At 45.2% G+C, this 19,879-nt stretch overlaps 2 protein-coding genes across 2 annotated transcripts; both read left to right on the forward strand.

Moving 5' to 3' along the window:
• The first annotated feature begins 46 nt into the window (after positions 1-46).
• Positions 47-9,324, forward strand: LOC109472035 (cell migration-inducing and hyaluronan-binding protein-like). Its single transcript, XM_019771608.1, has 24 exons — positions 47-202; positions 1,253-1,390; positions 1,598-1,875; positions 1,990-2,267; positions 2,383-2,453; positions 2,601-2,693; positions 2,824-3,015; positions 3,145-3,314; positions 3,436-3,645; positions 3,820-4,022; positions 4,210-4,279; positions 4,366-4,494; positions 4,653-4,738; positions 4,898-5,065; positions 5,250-5,402; positions 5,595-5,775; positions 6,238-6,456; positions 6,811-7,025; positions 7,286-7,465; positions 7,574-7,796; positions 8,097-8,195; positions 8,432-8,592; positions 8,929-9,038; positions 9,153-9,324. The coding sequence occupies exons 1-24, from the start codon at positions 136-138 to the stop codon at positions 9,269-9,271; spliced, it is 3,813 nt and encodes a 1,270-aa protein (XP_019627167.1). The 5' UTR covers positions 47-135; the 3' UTR covers positions 9,272-9,324.
• Positions 9,325-10,230: 906 nt separating this feature from the next.
• On the forward strand, positions 10,231-19,794 carry LOC109472041 (cell migration-inducing and hyaluronan-binding protein-like). The gene is made up of 26 exons (XM_019771618.1): positions 10,231-10,431; positions 10,865-11,296; positions 11,439-11,630; positions 11,799-12,079; positions 12,212-12,489; positions 12,631-12,701; positions 12,805-12,897; positions 13,029-13,220; positions 13,321-13,490; positions 13,664-13,873; positions 14,114-14,319; positions 14,502-14,571; positions 14,845-14,973; positions 15,152-15,234; positions 15,521-15,652; positions 15,806-15,841; positions 16,089-16,241; positions 16,529-16,709; positions 16,805-17,023; positions 17,454-17,650; positions 17,858-18,040; positions 18,271-18,493; positions 18,688-18,783; positions 19,029-19,177; positions 19,382-19,491; positions 19,669-19,794. Exons 1-26 carry the CDS (start codon positions 10,365-10,367, stop codon positions 19,785-19,787), a joined length of 4,272 nt encoding a protein of 1,423 aa, XP_019627177.1. The 5' UTR covers positions 10,231-10,364; the 3' UTR covers positions 19,788-19,794.
• The last annotated feature ends 85 nt before the right edge of the window (positions 19,795-19,879 follow it).

Below are 19,879 nucleotides of genomic sequence, written 5' to 3' on the forward strand. Positions count from 1 at the left end.
TTATCAGCTACGTCGCTTCCTATTGCCAAACAAATATCTACATAAGGTCGCTCTAGTGAGGATATATCTCACAAAAGGGGGAACGTTTGCTCCAAGTGTCTCGTTGGGAGAGACGAGTGATACACTTGACCTGAGATGTCAACCAGCGTCTTTACAGTCGTGCTGCTGGGCCTTCTGAAGGCGGTGATATCGCAGAGCACAGGTAAGGCACTTTTAAACAGTTACCGTTACTTAATATATATGTTAAAGGAACCATGCTCTTTTATACGGTGGTGTACTGTGTAGTTTTATTTTGCATATCTATCCCATATGGTGTTCTAGTCTATAGTAAATAACGACACTTAAAGTTGTTGTAAATGATTTTTAAGATATAGATAGTGAATCGTCAAAGCAAGAAACACAATCCATGTTGTTCTGTAACACTACGCTTGTATCACCTGTTGGACATGGCAGCTGGGTGCAAAGACTTACTAGAATCGATGACTGCAGCCTTGACTTTATCTTGTTCATGAATGAATAGTAGATTAGCACGGTTATTAGCACCATATAGTACGGCAACTAGGGAGTATATTTTCCATGAAAAATAACAAGACGTCAATCTAATCTTCTGAGATAGATGCCCCGTTCGGAAGTTCTGTTAAAGGCATCTGTACCTTTGGCAAGTTTCGTAAAAAAGATCGCACAATAAATTTAGATTTAACTAAGGGTCATCATGAACCGTATCCTTTCTACCCCTTCCTCTATTGTTAGCCTGAGCTCTGGAAAGTCAAGATCAAATATATCGAAACATTCAGCTGTCATTGAGAGTAATGTTGGCAACATTCTGTGGTATACCTTAAAAGTAACGCGTTTATGGATGTAGGGTAAGGGTCATACATTGCTCTGTGCAGTCGTAGTGACATGTTAAACAAATATTGCATGGGAATCCAACCAGTTGTTGCTCAACGTCGTGACATAAATGTATCTCAAATGATGTAACATTGGGTAACGTTGTGTCACTAGGTTCCAAATAGCATCTGATTCCGACTTGAAAAATATACGAAGGCCTTTGTAATTACAATGTGTTAGTGATAGAAACTGTCGGCAACCAGTTATAATTTTCCGAACTCCTAGGATAGCGCAATCAGCCCACACACATAGCAAGGCCATCGGGGGTCATCATACGAACGAGCGTCAGATAAAGATATTTACGGAGTATGATAAACAACCACAGCACATACAAAATTTGAATTGACGTCACTTCTATCATCAGGATGCCCGGATGCTGACCCAACCTTGACCCCATGGAACCCTGGGCATGACCGTAACGCGCGGGTGGTTGTGGGTAGAGGACAGAACTACCTGCTCCAATCATCTGCCACGTTTTACACACTGGAGGTCAAGGACGGAGGTAAGTCGAGGTCCCTGCCAGATTCTTCTGAAAGTTGTTAATTCTGAAACACTAATTGAGATTAGAAAATGTATTTCACTTTTTAGTTTGAAAAAAAAAACCGTACGGTGTACAATGGCTTCGAGGAATGTGCACAATCCTACATGTAAGATGTACATGTACCGTAAGAAAATGATGACTATGTATGCTGATACATTTAATGCACAGGACGAGTTGTATTTGCTGACTTGGGACCAACAAGCGATACAGAAATAGTCCTGAGAACACGTGAGGTACTCGTGGGGAACGATGGCGAGTTCCACATCGGCAGTGAGACCTGCCCGTACCAGGGGAAGGCCACGGTGTCCCTGTACGGCCGCAAGGACGACCAGAAGAACAGCAAACAGGTCCTGGTCAGTGCAGGTGGGACATTGGAGATCCACGGACAACACAAGCTGGCGTGGACACAGCTCACACAGACAGTTCCGGCAGGAGGCCTGCCTAAGGTGGGTTCTGAGACTAGTAATTGTTATATTTCTTAGTCTTCACAAATAAACCTTATCTAGAATATGATGAAATTACCAGTGTGCAAAAAGCAGTGACAAGTTTCTTTACAACAGGGTACCTATGCATGGGATGCGTCTACCATGGGAGGTGGCCGCGGAATGCACGTGCACGTCATCGATGAAATATCAGGGGCACTGGTGGACTGGCAAACCTTCGACACGTACGTCAGCGAAGCCAACAGCCGACGTCTGGCCGACTTCATCGACCAAATACCGTCTGGAAAAATCGTGGCTCTAACAACCCAAGATGAGGCCTCTCGAAAACTGGAGACAACCGCCCGACAGAAGATCAGGGAGCTGGGAAGCGTTGAAGTGGGCTCATTGGGACACAGGTATATTACTACAGTCACAATGGTATCGACATAGCTAGGATTTGGCGCGTGGAATATAGTTTCTAAATGAAATTAATGTATTTTCTAACACATTTACACACCTGTTTTACCTTAGGCAGCCTTGGGTGTTTGTTGGAGTGAAGGGAGACCCTAGTCGTGCTGTTGAGCAGAGAATCCCATATGTCAGTGAGTACTGCTTTAAGATACTCTCTTGAATCCTGGTCAGTAGAAACGATATCGATTTCCTAAGTAATTGAGGTATTTTGTTACATAACAACAGTCACAATACTTGAATTTCGTGTTCATTCACAAGCGCTCTGCATCCTATTCCAGACAAACAGTCCACCGGCACCGCTTCCATCACAGGCAACTTTGATGCCTTCTTCGGCTCCTTCGATGTCACTACCACAAGCGAATGGCTGGGAGGTAAGAACACCTCAGAATGGTGGTTCGAGAGAACAATCTCTTTATTTGCTCCAGGACAAGTTCAATGTTTACTATAATTTTATGTTCTGATGCATCTCGAAAGACTTATAACGCATTTATTCTATGCCAGGACGATCCTCTTTCACCTTTTCGGTGGAGGGCGGAGGTGGTGAGTACATCATCAACCTGAAGGATGACGTGAGTTCCTGGCAGCCTGGGGACCACATCGTGCTGGCCAGCACGGACTACAACATGGAGCAGGCAGAGGAGTTCCAGCTGCTGCCGTGTCAGGAGTGCTCGGACCACCAGGTCAAAATCAGCGGTAAGGGATTCTACTTTACATTCTCACAACTATCTATAGTCTTGTGTATGTATTCATTCTCCTTACTTTCTTTCAGTATATGAGTGCATTCTATGCCAAACAATGGCTTGGCTGTGCTTGACTTCATAGGACAAATCAAGTACACACATTTCGGTGAGATCTCGGATGACGTAGACATGAGGGGAGAGGTTGGTCTGCTGACCAGGAACATCAAGTTCCAGGGGGAGGTAGAGGACAGCTGCTATGGGGACAACTTCTGTCAGTTCTTCGACTATGACACGTATGGAGGCCATGTCAAGGTACTTTTTGACTCACCATTTGGAGATATTAACTTAATGTTTTTATGCAAATAAAGTAATACTACGGGTCTTGCCCATACGGCACTGGCTCTCAACTTTGCTCCCTTTGCACCCCAAACAGGTTCTGCAAGGATTCAAAAACGTGCATCTGTCTGGCATTGAGTTCACCAAAATGGGCCAACAGGTCCAGGGCAGCTACCCTGTCCACTTTCACATGGCCGGAGACGTGGACGAGGTCGGAGGCTACAGCCGCCCAACGTACGTCCGAGAGCTGTCCATTCACCACTGCTTCTCCCGCTGTGTGACCATCCATGGGACCAATGGGCTGCTGGTTAGTCACTGGCATTTCTGCGTTACAAGCACTAGTGTTTGTGAGATGGCAATCATTCATGAGCCTGGTATTAAAAGGCGTCATATTGTATCTTGAGAGCACACGAAATGTCGCAACGTTTTTGGCCGACAGGCATCGCTCTTACGGACACAAAACTCTGTGGTATGTCCGCAGGTCCAAGACACCGTTGGGTACGACACACTTGGCCACTGCTATTTCATCGAGGACGGCGTGGAGCAGCGTAACGTTCTGGACCACAACTTGGGCCTGGTGACGCGGGCAGGCACGCTGCTGCCCACCGACAGGGACGACAACATGTGCCGGAGCATGAGGGACGCGGTCTACGGGGACTACGTTCCGGAGTTAGCCGACTGTCGGTGAGATGATGTTACAAGCCCATTATAATACAGGATGTTGTTTGAAATGTTGGATTTTGGAAAGTATTCAGGTATTCCTTGTAGATTTGGCAATTCTGTTGGTATATCATTTTTCTGATTTCTTACGATGTTGTAAAAGACTGGAACAGTTTTTTGAAGGTACACTTTGTTCTTGTGCTGTACTAAGGGCGGTGACCACTTTCTGGATCGCGCATCCGAATAACGTCCTCACCAACAACGCAGCCGCCGGATCTTTGGTATACATTCCTTCTCTCTTTTTCATATTTTGAGAAGCTATTGTATTGTATATTGTGACATGGAAACTTACCAATAATGTCTATAGCATACAGGAATCTGGTATATCTTCCACCGTGAGCCGACCGGCCCTTCGGCGGGCGCCCTTCCTAAGTTTCAAGCAGAACGGTCACCCTTAGGACGGTTCTACAACAACAGAGTGCACTCCAATGGAATAGTGAGTATCATGTAGGCTCTGCAAGATCCCCCCATAAAATGGTGTATAACTACGGTCCTTTTTCGGTTAACCTGAAACAGGCTTATTACAGCTCTCCTTTAACTGAACAGATGGCAATCCAGCAACATTGTTGAAGTTTTTTTTTGTTGTTTACCTAGGACGGATTTATGATTGACGAGGGAGTGAAGACTTCACAGGCATCAGCAAATGCACCAGAGGAGTTTCTATCCCGAACCGGTGGACGGTACTGATATTTGTTTTTATTTCTAATTCTTTCTAACATTTATATTGTATTTCACATCCGTGTTGTCAGGGCGTATTAAATGTATAAAATAAATCTAAATAGCTTGTTTGACCCATCGTTGGACTGCCATTCTAATCGACACAAAATTGATGTTTGCAGGTACAAGCCTCACCAGAACTCCGACCTCTCCCAGCCACGCGTGCCAGCAATGATCGAGGGTCTCATCGCCTTCAAGAACTGGGATCAGGGAGCCTGGGTCCGAGGGGGCGACATCTGGTTCAACAAATGCGCCTTTGTGGACAACGGAAAGGGACTGACAATGGCCAGGTACCATATCCATATGTTGCTCTACGTTTACCCAGACAATATGCATGGGGATGTGTTGATGTCGTCTCTCGCAATCAGCTCTTCCCAAATCTTACGTACGTAATCAGCCATTATCCAATGGCTTTTTCAGTACATGGTCTGATTTTTCTACTGATGCCGTTATTGACTTGTATTTGTTCTATAGTGAAGGCACGTTCCCTAACGATGTAGGGTCGAGCCAGCAAGTCCGGAACAGCATCTTTATCGGGGAGAGTGAGAACGTGGGCACGGCCAGCGGGTCCAGCGTCTGGGGCATGGGAGGCGTCAAACCGGTCGCGAGGAGCCTGCCTCACGCCACGTGAGTAACAATTTGTTTCAATTTCAATACCAACTTTTATTATATGACACCACAACTGATTATGCATGGGACGAAACGCGCACCATGATGAACTATTAAATATGTACAGTCACACATTATTACTGAAACTCGACATTACATGACTCCAGAAAACGTCTCTAAGATAAGACGTAATTTCTTCTTGAATCGTAGAACCTTCCCGATACGAGGACTAGAAATCTACGACGGCCCCACCATAGCCGAAAGCTGCACCTTCAAAAAGTTCGCCTCGGCCCCGGAGTATGACCGCTGGAGCAGCGCGATCGGATACCTCCTGGGAAACAACTGGCAAATGACACCAAACAACAACGTCACGGGGGCAAAGTTTGAGGATGTGAGAGGATCGAGTTTGTTGTGTTGAGATAGATAGATGGATAGATAGATGTTGTATTATAGTTGAAGGTCAAAGTTGAAGCTACCAATTCAACCATATTCTTATACAAGGAAAGAATTAGACACTAGTAATACGATAATATTGCCTTATTGCCATTTTTGCCACATCTTCTCGGCGTGCTGTGGGTGGGTTTATAATTAATATGGCATATGGCCTCTCTATGTAGAAGTATCAAGGAAAACCCAGTGCGTTCGTCCTGATATGGTATAGAATCACTTTGTATAACAAACGTCTTTACTTGGCGAAGGTATGTGTTCCCAGAACTCTAGTTTTGCGGATTGTACATGACATACCTGTTAGGGCATTAGGGCTTTAACCCACACACTGTGGCACATATAAAGCTTATCCACCACTTTTTCCCGCTTCGTTGAAGGTTAGTTTTGTATTCTCTTCTATCTCTAGGTCCAGACTCGCGTGTTTCATGGAGGTAAGAACCTGCCCTGGTTTGGTACGTATGAGAAGGACGGAGATAAGGAACAGATCACGCACGACATGGACGGCAGTATCACGGGCTATCCCGACACCTACATAGTCGGGCAGGACAACTACCTGGTCAGGAACCCGGGATGTCTGGCGAAGCCGGAGTGGCGAGCCTTCGTCTGCAGCGGCAAGTATGCGCAGGTAGGCATGCAAGCACACCTCAGCCATTGCACTAGATGGTGAACAAATGCCATTCCCAGCGAGGACAAACAAACACATATTTCTAATCAATGCTAATCAATGGCAATTGATAAGTGGTAAATATCATTAGGACCCAACTTTTATCTTACCTGTACTAATTTGCACTTGAGGCTTGATAAGGTCATATTTAATCCTTTTAGCGTTTTGTTGCTTCTTCCCCATACCAATCGGACATCGTCTAAATCAGCAACTATTTTTTCGGTATTTTCTTTAATCGTTTTCTAAAGTTTGGTGTCCACAAAATGTATCTGGGTAAACATTCTTACGGGCAACACGTGTCTTACCTGTGCACAGCTGTATATCAGGGCCAAGCACCCAAACACCCTCCGGATGTCTCTGGTCCGTGACGAGTATCCTGACCAGCCGCTGACACTGAAGGGGCCCCTGAAGCAGGGTCCTAACGGTTTCCAACAGTACCAGCCCACGGTTATGCTGGAGAAGTCCTACACCGTCCACTGGAATGGGCGGGCTCCGGAACAAGTCACCGTCTACCCCATCAACTTCAACAGGTAGTACAGTCGAAGAGCAGTTTTAGTAGGAAGCAGATCACCTCCTTGTCAGATTAAACTGGTTATAGTTACTGGTTATATAACTGGTGATAGTAGTACCAGGTCTTGTTTTACCATACCATAGAAAATGCGTCAGGTTTGATCCAGCCTGATCATAAAACAGCGGCTCAATTGAAGAACAGTAATCTAAATTGTGTAAAAGAAATGTTTTGTTCTTGCATCTCGTTGAATTTTCTATATTTTTGATATTCACCTCACAGTGGACACTGGCTCCGGCTAGGTCTCTGCTACCCGCGGGGAACCATCTTCCGGGTGCAGTACCAGCTGGAGAGGCGCTTCCCGTACCGCATCATGCACGACGAGGAGATCCACCCCGTCTCCAGCCTGGCCGCTGTGGAGCGGGGAGACGGAAAGATGTTCTACTTTGAGGAAAGCACTGGGTAAGTAAAACCTTAGTGAAAATTTTAATCATTTTGGAAATTGATAGAAAAACATTAGATTAAAGCCCTAAAAAGATTGTCGTCTCTTAATTGAATGTTTCCTTCCAGTCTGTTCTTCCTGAAAGTCCACGCTAACTACGATCGGGAAGGCCACGACTACTGTTCACACATGGGCTGTGAGAGGATCATCATCACGGCCACCATGACAAGTGACGCGGTCAGCGACTGTACAGCAGCCGCTTATCCCAAGTACAGCCTGACGCCGACAGAGACTGTCCCCATGCCGAACTTCCTGAGTCTGGTCAACGACTGTACAGGATGTGGTGCTCCGGTGAGTGTTAACGTTATAGAAATGTTAAATATACATCATTTCTGTATCATTAATGCTTCAGATTTACAAAAACAAGACAAGTTAAGTATGTTGACTAGCAGAATTTTTAGCCGAACTCAGGTCAGACTCATACACTACTTCCATCGCGTGAACTTATGAACATGTGACTGTAGTCAGAGCTCTCTCGTCCCTACAGCATGAATCTGACAATACATTCCTAGAACGATTTCTATAGGATATAAACAAAACATTGTCATTCCATTTTTTATTTGTGCAGAGACTAACGGTTAATTTTTGTAGGAGCCAATCGTCAGTGACGGCAACCTGAAATATCTGGAAGTGTCCGTTCAGTCTTCAGGCCATGCGGAACTACAGCTGCTTCACAGGCCCTTTATAGAGGTAGATTTCTCTATATGACTTATGCTAACATGTAACTTGAGGTTTTCAGAAATAATACAAAATGTGACTTCAGACACGAAGAGGGTCTCGCTAATTTCATCATGTGGAGTATAACCATTTCAAAATAGATGTCCTCTGATATACGTGAAGAGTATATTCTTTCATGAGTTTAACATTAACATACAGCACTAACCAATTATACGAACGGTTGTGAGATGCTTAACCTCTTCTTTCAGATAGATGGAGTCCGGTACACGGCTCACCAACGTGGTTACTTCGTCATGAGTGTTGACGCCCTCACCGGTGTCGTGACGCACCGTATGACGTTCGACACCTACGGACAACCTGAAGCTGATGCCGCCATGGCGAGCTTCATTCGAACCGTTATCCCACAGAAGTAAGCGTTAACACGAATTGCATTAAGGGTTTTGTTAGAATCAAATGAAGCTGGCATAACATGTCCCATGGACACCATATACCTCACATGAACCATCATTATACTTCCAGGTAAGGAATTATTGGCTTGGGTGGCTGAGCTGTGGGTTTGTGTGTCTGTTTCTCCGGACAACATCACATGGGTGTGAGGGGGGTGATTGGTAGTCAGAATCAAAGAAGAGATCAAACGTCTCCAAATCTGGCCTGGAGCCAGCAGAACCTCAGGAAGCCGAAAATGTCTTATTACTTGTTTTACTTTGAAATGTCCCCTCACGATTAACCTGCTGGCTTTGTTTAGCTCCATCGTCCTTGTGTCGGTACGTGACGCAGCACACACGCATGCCTCGGAGTGTCTGACCGCGCTGAAGGAGATCGGAGCTCAGGAGCCCGTTCAGACCGTGTTCAGAGGTGGGTTGTCTTTGCTTTATTTATTTTTTTATTATATATCTAAGAGACAAGCTCACAAGCTCCAGGTGACAGGTATAGGTACCCTGTCTGATTCCCCTCTGTTGACTGTTCCAGGCAATTTCGCCATGGTTGGGTTCAAGGGCACCGTGTGGCCCACCTGGGTCCAGCAAGTCAACCTGCCGTCCGGTCAGGGTCCGGCACAGATCTACACCAAGATCCCGCTCATGGGCTGAGTCATGGTCTGATGAAGGACGCGAGTCTTTCGAAATCACCAATAAATAGTTAATTGGTGTAAAGGTGTCTGGCATCGCTTTGTCTCATTACTACGAGTGTTTTCTCCAATTGATTGATTGAAACCAAGTTATGACTAGCTATTGCAAATATTTATATTCGAAGTGTCTAAGCGCTGTTTAGGTACGCCCAGCAGGCGTTAACGTTATAGACAAATATAGACATGTATTGTGTATTCAACGATAGTGGGGTACGGATATTGTGTTTTGACTGTACGTGTAAAACACCATACATTACGTATGCAGATTAGGACACATTTTTAATAATAAATGGAACTATAATTAGCAACGGTATGAGCTCGTGGTACTTTATGATCTAAGTAGTTGTGAGCTTAAATAAAATTACTTCGTGTCATCCCACAGTAACCTTTTACACACACCTGGATTCATTCACATGACCTTTCGCCTATCAACAGTTTACATTACTTAAGTGACACCTAATGATGTTTTACACTAAACACCCGATATCCATATCCTTCCACTATCTTAGAATACACAACAAATGTCTATATTTGTCTTTAAAGACAACATACAGGCGTATTTATGTTCATCTCAGTGACATTACCTGCAATGATAATTGTTGTCCTTGTACAAATTGTACTAAAATATCTGCAATAATGACCACTGCAAAGCTAACTTTTCTACTGCGATAATTTGTGCCAATTTGACGTAATGATATGAAGAATAATACGATTCTAACAATACTGTCCATATACATTAACAATACTAAGCATGAAGTAATATAGTATTACATGTATACATTTCACTTTATTGCCACAAGTTGACACAAGGCCCAAAATGGACATACCCACAGCTCCTCAATCAGCACATCTTTATCATAACATAACATCGCCCTGCACGACGTGCACAAACACGGTAAGTAGTCTGTCCACCGGGGCACGTCCTCTTCTTATCATAAGCAAACGACGTGTATGTGGGTTACATGTAGCTGTGGCATAGTATAAATGGTGTGTTACTAGAGAAAGGTCACTTGATTGTAATTCGGCGACAGACAAAGCTGTGCTCATCGCGCAGGATGTCAACACTCGGCCTTCAGCTCATCTTACTGGGCCTGCTCGCTGCTCACCCATCGCTGAGTACAGGTAGTTACTTTTCATACGTTCACGTAACATCCTAGCCAAACGTCGATCAATGATACGAGTACATACAGACAGCATTCTTTATCATGATTTACATAAAACGATGTAACGTTAACATCCAATGGTATTGAGATTGTTTAGTTTACATAGGTCTACTTACAGCTACATTGTCGGAATTTTCTACCAGTCGATCTGTCATTGTTGTAAGTACAAATCAGTAAATTAAACGGCACGGGTGGGAACTTCACCAGATGCAGAGCAGGCTATCATCATTAATGTTTGTTTGAGGTTACTAGTAAGCTGTTTATAGTAATTTGATATAGATTCTACATGACAGGGAACTATATCTTATAAATTATAACAGTTGTAGGAAAATGCAGACTGCCGCCGCAATTTTGCACAGAACAAACAATATTTTCTTGCGCCAATTGTTTAGGTGAGAACAATGGATTTACGAACCTAGCGTTGTACAAGACTGCCTACCAGAGCAGCGAGACTTGGAACGGCTCTCCCGGGCGAGCTGTGGACGGCGGCCGCAGTGGGTCCTACGGCGATGGTTCCTGCACACACACCGACACAGAGGACAACCCGTGGTGGTACGTCGATCTGGGACGGACGCAGGAGGTCGACCACATCACCGTCTTCAACCGACAGGACTGCTGCTGGGACAGGATCACCCCATTTAACGTGTACATCGGAGACAACAGCAATGTGACGGCGAACCCCAAACTTGTTGGAGAGTTCAGCTTCCCGGCAGGACAAGCCGACAAAACCATCCAGGTTGGCGGGATGAAGGGGCGGTACGTGGGGATCAGCTTACCTGGCAGCAACCGGGTTCTCACTCTGTGTGAAGTGGAGGTTTATGGAGGTAGGGTTGTGTTGTAGTTTTCCCCGAATCGTTAACAGAACAGCTCCATACGTATGCAGCATTTACATTTTTTACGGTTCATATGAATGACAAAACCCGCACATTATATAAAGATACGTTTCTAAACTTTTCTAAACTATAGTATGGACATGCCCGGATGTTGACCCTACGACGTCCCCCTGGAATGGCGGCCATCAGTGCCCGGATCTAGACCACACGCTGACCCCATGGAACCCTGGGCACGACGCTACGGCGCAGGTGGTTGTGGGTAGAGGACAGAACTACCTGCTCCAATCATCTGCCACGTTTTACTCGTTGGAGATCAGAGATGGAGGTACGGCAATATTTTTTGTCAGGGAAAATGACACAAAACTAACAAGTTTAGCAAGTATCTAATGATGACTACGTTGAAATGTTGATTTCAGAAAAATGAACAATAGTCGCAATGATTCCAAACCCTGCTGATAATCTAATCTGCTATATCATGTACCACTGGTTACAGGGCGTGTTGTATTCGCTGACTTTGGCTCCGCAAGTGACACTGAGATTGTCCTGAGGGCCCGTGATGTAACGGTGGGAGACGGCGGAGAGTTCCACATCGGCAGTGAGACCTGCCCGTACCAGGGGAAGGCCACGGTGTCCCTGTACGGCCGCTCGGATGAGAACGTCAACAGCACCAAACAGTTCCTGGTGGCGGCAGGAGGGACTCTGGAGGTCCACGGGCAACACAAGGTGGCGTGGACACAGCTCACGCAGACAGTGCCAGAAGGGGGCCTTCCTAAGGTAAGCCTCCATTAGTGCAGGAAAGGTACGCCTCTCTTCCATTTGCCTCTCTCTCAGCCTTCCTTACCCTTTTTCTCAATACAATATCGTCAGTTGACGAGCCTTTCAAGATAGGTGTCTGTTGTGAAACAGGGTGCGTATTCGTGGGATTCGGCTATCCATGGTTGGCGTCGTGGCATCAACGTTCGCGTCATTGACGAGGTATCGGCGGCTGTGGTGGACTCGGCCAACTTCGACACGTGGATCAGCGAAGACCACAGCCGAAACTTGGCGACCTTCCTCGACCAGATTCCCACAGGCAGAATCGTGGCAGTGGCAGTGCAGGACGAAGCAGCCAGCAACCTAGAGGACTCCGCCATACAGAGGCTCAAGGATCTTGGCAGCGTGGAAGTTGACTCATTGAAGTGGAGGTAATCAAACATTCAAACAAAATCAGGCTTGAGCTTCTCATGCTACTAAAGAAATGTAAAATATGCGTGCTGCGCTCTTGCACAATTTGCTGCATCAAATAACGTTAATTTGTAAGATAAAATAAAGAGTCTGTGTTTCAGAGAACCGTGGACACTGATAGCAGTCAAGGGATATCCAAGCACTGCTGTGGAACAGAGGATCCCATATACAGGTAAAACTTGTTTCAAAAATATTACTCCAGACCCTGACCCTGAATGTAGTATGAATTCCTTCTAACAAGGCTGCCGATGACATGTTTGTGTTTTGTCGTTCAGACTCCCAGAGCACAGGCACGGCAACTGTAACGGTCACCTTCAACGGTTTTTTCGGGGATTTTGACGTCGTCGTCAGCAGTGAATGGTTGGGAGGTACAAGTTTTTTTTTTCTTACTCGTCGCCAGTAAACAGTGCATGCTTTTGCAATACTGATACATCATGAAATATTGTTATGAAGCTTTTACATTCGACCAAGTCCAACACCGTTTGTCATTTGGCTCCAGGTTCAGCGCGATGCACGTTTTCTGTGGGTCGCCACGCCGATGAGTACATCATCAACCTGAAGGATGACGTGAGTTCCTGGCAGCCTGGGGACCACATCGTGCTGGCCAGCACGGACTACAACATGGAGCAGGCAGAGGAGTTCCAGCTGCTGCCGTGTCAGGAGTGCTCCGACCACCAGGTCAAAATCAGCGGTAAGAAACCGTCGTTTTAGTCTTTACGAAAAATTCCTCTCTCGTAAACGCGTATTATTAATTTGTCTTAAATCATACCAATATGTTCCTTTTCGTATAGGTGAAATCGTCTACATGCACTTCGGTGAGATCTCGGATGAAGTAGACTTGCGGGGAGAGGTTGGTCTGCTGACCAGGAACATCAAGTTCCAGGGGGAGGTAGAGGACAGCTGCTATGGCGACAACTTCTGTCAGTTCTTCGACTTTGACACATATGGAGGACATTTGAAGGTCAGCTTCAATATTTCACGAATGATCGCAATGCGTTTTTATTTCTGTTGTTTAAGACAAAGGGGTCAGGGTTTAGAAGACCCCAAAAGTCCTCATGCATGATCATTATAAACCTTGAATCCCGTTCATACACAAAGAAGTATTCTAAATAAATTAACTGCCTTTTTTTACAGGTTCTGAAAGATTTCAAGAACGTTCACCTGTCCGGTATCGAGTTCACCCGCATGGGTCAGCAGATTTTGGGCAGGTATCCTGTCCACTTCCACATGGCCGGGGACGTGGACGGAGTGGGGTGCTACAGCCGCCCAACGTACGTCCGAGAGCTGTCCATTCACCATGTCTTCGCCCGCTGTGTGACCATCCATGGGACCAACGGGCTACTGGTCGGTCTTCTTCCATTTGTAATGAACCCTTCGTATGACGATTATGTCAGTGGCAATGTTAGATATTCCAAAGAATGACCTTCCAGCTCGTACGTAGTTTTACAAATTAACCTAGCTATCGTTGAGAAAAGCAAATTTACATGATCACTAACGAGGTGACAAATATAAATCTTCTTTTTTATTAGGTCCAAGACACAGTCGGTTATGATACCCTCGAATATAAATCTTCTTTTTCATTAGGTCCAAGACACAGTCGGTTATGAGACCCTCGGCCACTGCTATTTCCTTGAAGATGGAGCAGAACAACGCAACGTCCTGGACCACAACCTCGGCCTGTCGACCCGATACGGCACCTTGCTGCCCACCGACAGGAACGGGCAAATGTGCCGGAACATACTGGATGGGGTGTACGGCGACTACGTTCCCAACGCTGGAAAGGACTGCTTGTAAGAAAGTTTTGTGTTGATATGAAGATCACTACAATGGAGGAATTATCACGAAAAAACTCATTTCCAAGATCAATGTTTGGCTGTGTATATCAAGATGTCTTTATTAATTTGCAATAAACTTATCATTATAAAATAGTGGTTCAGTGATACAAAATATTTCTACGTTCCTCTTCATTCAGGATGTTAACGACGTTCTGGATCTCCCATCCCAACAACGACCTCATCAACAATGCCGCTGCCGGTTCCCTGGTAAGTTTTAAATCTCCGCAATTTCGTAGCGAGCATACAGTTACACTGGTTATAACATTACTTTATGCAAACTTAAGACATGTTACTCAAGCAGTGGATATATGTGGCAGATTACCTATGACGCCCCCGTCTCAATGGTGTCGAAACGTCACATTACCCTTCGTCTCAGTCATCACGATCCCAGTCTAACATGCCTTGGTTATATACTGATTTTAGAATCTCAGCTTACTGTTGAAAAATATACATGCCATGTGTGGTTGTATGCATGCACAGGGCGTCGGTATCTGGTACCTCTTCCACCGAGAGCCTACAGGTTTGTCAGAGGGATCACTCCCCCCTTACCAGTCATCGTACTCCCCTATGGGACGGTTCTACAACAACAGAGCACACTCTAATTCACAGGCAAGCTGTGCTGTATATCTTTGCATGACCAACTGCTGCTTTAGCTTTAATGTGTTTCACAATTACATATAGTTTTACAAATTTAGGCTGCTCCGTTAACTTTAGATCAAACGTAATTCAAACTAAGCGAGCATGTAAATGTCATATACTATTCCAACACGATTATGTGTCATTCCAGGGGATGATGATAGAAGCAGGGGTGAAGACCACGCCAGCAACGGCATCCTCACCGTCCGAGTTCCTGTCCAAGTCCGGTGGAAGGTAACCATCTTTGGGGGTTGCTTAATGAATTTGTCCGTCGTCGAATTTATCACACGATGTAGAACTGCTACCTGCTGCTACCTAAAACTTAATCCTGCTTTCGTGTAAACTGGTTCCTAAAACATGTAAACATCTTTATTCTGGTCATCTAAGGCGTTTGTTTGTGTTGATGCGACCATTCGTCCAGTGGTCGCCATAATATAGTTTTTAGGCTTAGCACGCTGTACTGTCTCTTTTTACTTACTTTCACGTAAACAAGCGATAACGATATGTGCATGTCACATAGGTACAAACCTCACCGGAACTCGGACCTGCTGCAGCCCCGTGTGCCGGCCATGCTGGTGGGGTACCTCGCCTCCAAGAACCGCGGATGGGGCGCGTGGATCCGCGGAGGGGACATCTGGTTCGACAAGAGCGCGTAGGTGACACCGTTATATATTCATAACGTCTGAGATTGTTATGTGCCCACGTTCTTTGTTTTGATAAAGGTGGATTTGTCGTTATGAGAATAAGTATGTGTAGTATAAGATTCAGAATGACATCAGATTGCTTTTTTTGTTTTGTTTTCAAGGTTTGTTGACAACGCAGTAGGACTAGTGATGGCAAGGTAAGTCATTGAGAAATAGACAAACCATTCAAGTAATATAACGAATATAAGGATGCTAGGACTGGGATAGAGAAGTAGTAGATTGCAAAACTATCACTATAGAGATGACACCACAACCATTAGCAATTTATGTCTTTCCTATAGCCGGGAACATTCTAGTAATAGAATCATCAGATTTTACATCCATGTGTCCTACATGTATTGGGACCTAGCAATGAATACCACGCCTACTTTCTGTCTACTTCAGCGAAGGAATATTCCCTAACGACGAAGGATCGAGCCAGCAGATCTGGAACAGCATCTTCATCGGCGAGAGTGAGAACGTGGGCACGAAAACTGGATCCAGGGCCTGGGGGATGGGCGGGGTGAAGCCGGTGGAGAGGACGTGGCCTAGCTCTACGTGAGTGTACATGTGCACATTGCGTCTGCATCTGTGTTGCTGTTTCCAGGCTAGTCTGGCAGTATACTTTCTGATAAGCAGTGGAGGAGTCTTTACAATCAATATATACCATTGGATGTTAGTTAATACGCACAGTGCATCGACATATCATATTTTGTACTGTAACTTTTTCATGCAACATTTACAACACGCCAGTCAGTAGATCATTCATATAATGTCTACCTGATATGACAGACGGTCACTGTAATGTCAAAACACACATGGTAACGGCGTTAACTTACTTGCAGAGAGAACAACCTGCGAGGTCTGGATGTGTACGATGGCCCCATCTTTGCAGACAGCTGTACTTTCAGGCGGTATGCCAAAGTACCGGAGGCCAATCGGTACAGCAGCGCTGTAGGCTTCCACACCTGGAATGGCTGGCAAAACACGCCGAAGAACAACATTACACGGTCAAAGTTTGAAAATGTAGGTACAATTTTGGTCATCTGAATTGTGTGCAATATATAATTTCTATGTTCTACACCTTACTGGTTCTACACCTTCCGCTTAATTTTCCTCAGGTTCAAAGTCGCATGTTCCTGGGCGCGGCAGGCTTACCAGGTTTCGGACAGAACAACAGAGACGGCGACAAGACCAACATTCTACACGACCTGGACGGCAGCATGACCGGCTACCCGGACAGCTACATAGTCGGGCCGGACAACTACCTGGTCAGGAACCCGGGATGTGTGGAGAAGCCGGACTGGCTGGGCTACGTCTGTACGGGAGAATATGCATCGGTTAGTACAACTGCGATCCATCATGGGAACTGACATGATATGCAGTAACATGTCATGCCATGACAGTGACATCTATGTAGGTAATAGATAAACGATTGCCACTACATTCGCTGTTCATAACATCTGGTGACACCTGTGAATGTTCACTACATCAGGTTGATGATACCATGTATAACAAAGCAGACAAGTGATATTTACCTGCCGATGTTATTGTAGTCTTTCCGCTACCTTCCTCAAACGAATATTGAATAGTCGTACATCGCACGTTTGGGACTGCATCCTTCCAGCTGCAGAGGAACTTAGTTGCAGTGGGAACCATTCAGTATTGCCCAGATGAAGGTAGCCGAAATTACCAAGCTTTGGCAGGTCAGTATCTCTTGGCTATGTGGAAAGAACGATCTGATGACACCTGTACCTCTCCTGTGCACAGTTGTTCATCCATCCCAACCATGCAAATAACCAGATGTCGATGTACCGTGACGAGTATCCGGACATCCCGGTTACACTGAAAAGCCCCGGGAAGACGGCTTACTACATGCCGGTGGTGATGCTGGACAAGTCCTACACCGTCCACTGGAACGGGCCGGCTCCGGATCAGCTAACCATCTACCCAATTAACTTTGACAGGTTGGACTGTCTTTGTTTTCATAAGCAAACAAAAACTTTTTGTATCAATGTTAACACCGAGACTTAGTCCTTTATTTTACTTTGCTTCAAAAATTAAGAATAGACGTCGCTCCAGGGACGCAAGGACGGTCTCCTGTGTTTTGAACTGCCAACGATGTGTTGATACCTACGTACGTGGAACTAGGTGCTTGAATATTATTTTTTCAGTGGCGACTGGGTCCGCGTGGGTTTCTGCTACCCACCAGGAACCACCTTCCAGGTGACGTACCAACTCGAGAGTCGCGTCCCGTCCGCCATCATGCACGACGAGGCCGTCAGTTCGGCGTCAAGCCTGGCTGAGATAGACGCCAGCAGCGATGGCAAACTCTTCTACTTTGAAGAGAGCACAGGGTAAGTAAGAGAACACCATCTTTGAAATTCTTGAGCTGCGTCATGCAGTCTTTCAACGTAGATGGCCACGTTACCTGGCGATGTGTTTGCTTAAATTTGTATGGTTTTATATTATCAAATTGCATTTATGTATCTTTTTGTGTACTATTGAACATAGCGTAACTTTTTAAAACTTCATTACATGTTGTTGCGACAATGAAGTTGTACTTGTGCTGTGATAAACTTTTTAGACTGTTGTTCCTGAAAGTTCGCGCTAACTACGACCGGGAAGGCCATACGTACTGTTCACACATGGGCTGTGAGAGGATCACCATCTCGGCCACCATGACAAGTGACGCGGTCAGCGACTGTACAGCAGCCGCTTATCCCAAGTACAGCCTGACGCCGACAGAGACTGTCCCCATGCCGAGCTTCCTGAGTCTGGCCAACGATTGCACAGGCTGTGGTGCTCCGGTGAGTATACAAGACGAAACAAATTGATCGGAAGTAACATACATTTTCAAACTTTATTGTGAGTGCATCAGACTTCTATCTGACCACATGAATGGACTTATTCAAGTTGCACTCTTTGCTAGAAACCGTACAAATAAATAAAATATCATTTCTAAATTTTCTTAAAGATGTTTACTTCTTCCCATTTTGTGCAGGAACCGATAGTATTTGATGAGGGTAAGAAGTTCGTTGAGGTGACGGTGGTGTCAGCGGGGCCTCAGGAGGCACATGGCCACGGATCCTTCATCCAGGTGTGACTCAGTCATTAATCTTGACTATTAGCGATTCGACAATCAGTTCTAATTAGCGTAACATATCTACTAATATCTACAGTGTTTGTTGTGTGCATAACGCGTACCTGTAACGCGACTACTTCTCGTCCCATATTGCATAGTCTTTGGCACGGTAGATTAAAACGTTTATTGTTATATTTCAATAGATACGTTGTACCTAGTACAAATGTGCAAATAAGTTGATGCTTATATTTACCACACAGATAGATGGAGTTCAGTTTGATAACCATCACCACGGCCACCTGGTCCTCAGTGTTGACGCCCTGTCCGGCTCCGTCACACATGAGATGGCGTTCCACTCCGGCGCCGAGCAGGCTATGGCCAGCTACATACGTCACATCATCCCGCAAAAGTAGAGATTTATATCATATTCATACCTTATCCCTATTCTTCATAGTTGTTCATGTGCGTGGATATTGATGTTTCGTAGATATAATTTTAGAATTCAAAATACTAAGAAAAACAGAGTCGCGCGATTTTTATTGACATCCCTAGATGATATTCTAATACACTAACCCCAAAACAAAAATCTCACAAACCCTCCCCATCCTTCCAGCTCCATAGTCCTGGTGACAGCGGCAGACGCGTCGGGTCTTCACGTGCAGGAATGTCTGTCAGCTCTGAAAGAGATCGGAGCACAGGACCTCGATAACGTGGGCGTGGGAGGTGAGAGGTTCTCGTCGTCTCTTCTCACAAAAAGCTGTTTATTATACAAATTATAATGATAGTATCGATGGGGAGTTGTATTGCATCAATACTTTAATTATAAATGGTGGTTAAGATGGTGACTTTTTTTTACTTATTAGTAACTTAGTAATTCATCTGTTTACCAATGTATTGCAGGAACTTTCTCCATGGTTGGGTTTAAGGGGACCTTTTGGCCCACCTGGGTCCAGCAAGTCAACCTGCCGTCCGGTCAGGGTCCGGCACAGATCTACACCAAGATCCCGCTCATGGGCTGACACTGACTCCTGTGAAGTGTAAAGGAGTACCAAATATGTAGGATCCTCCAATTAAATGTGTATTAAAAGCTTTGGTGTTCTGTATTCTGTGT

This window comes from Branchiostoma belcheri, unplaced genomic scaffold, assembly GCF_001625305.1.
Source record: "Branchiostoma belcheri isolate BF01 breed outbred unplaced genomic scaffold, Haploidv18h27 scaffold10, whole genome shotgun sequence".
Classification (NCBI taxonomy): Eukaryota; Metazoa; Chordata; class Leptocardii; order Amphioxiformes; family Branchiostomatidae; genus Branchiostoma; species Branchiostoma belcheri.

Excerpts from the sequence above, each read along its gene's own strand:
- LOC109472035 (XM_019771608.1), top strand. The coding sequence starts at position 136 with ATGTCAACCAGCGTCTTTACAGTCGTGCTGCTGGGCCTTCTGAAGGCG. Across the intron at positions 2,268-2,382 it reads GTGGGCTCATTGGGACACAG|GCAGCCTTGGGTGTTTGTTG; the intron begins GTATATTACTAC and ends GTTTTACCTTAG. Across the intron at positions 4,495-4,652 it reads GAGTGCACTCCAATGGAATA|GACGGATTTATGATTGACGA; the intron begins GTGAGTATCATG and ends TTGTTTACCTAG.
- LOC109472041 (XM_019771618.1), top strand. The coding sequence starts at position 10,365 with ATGTCAACACTCGGCCTTCAGCTCATCTTACTGGGCCTGCTCGCTGCT. Across the intron at positions 12,898-13,028 it reads CAGCAGTGAATGGTTGGGAG|GTTCAGCGCGATGCACGTTT; the intron begins GTACAAGTTTTT and ends ATTTGGCTCCAG. Across the intron at positions 18,041-18,270 it reads TACTTTGAAGAGAGCACAGG|ACTGTTGTTCCTGAAAGTTC; the intron begins GTAAGTAAGAGA and ends TAAACTTTTTAG.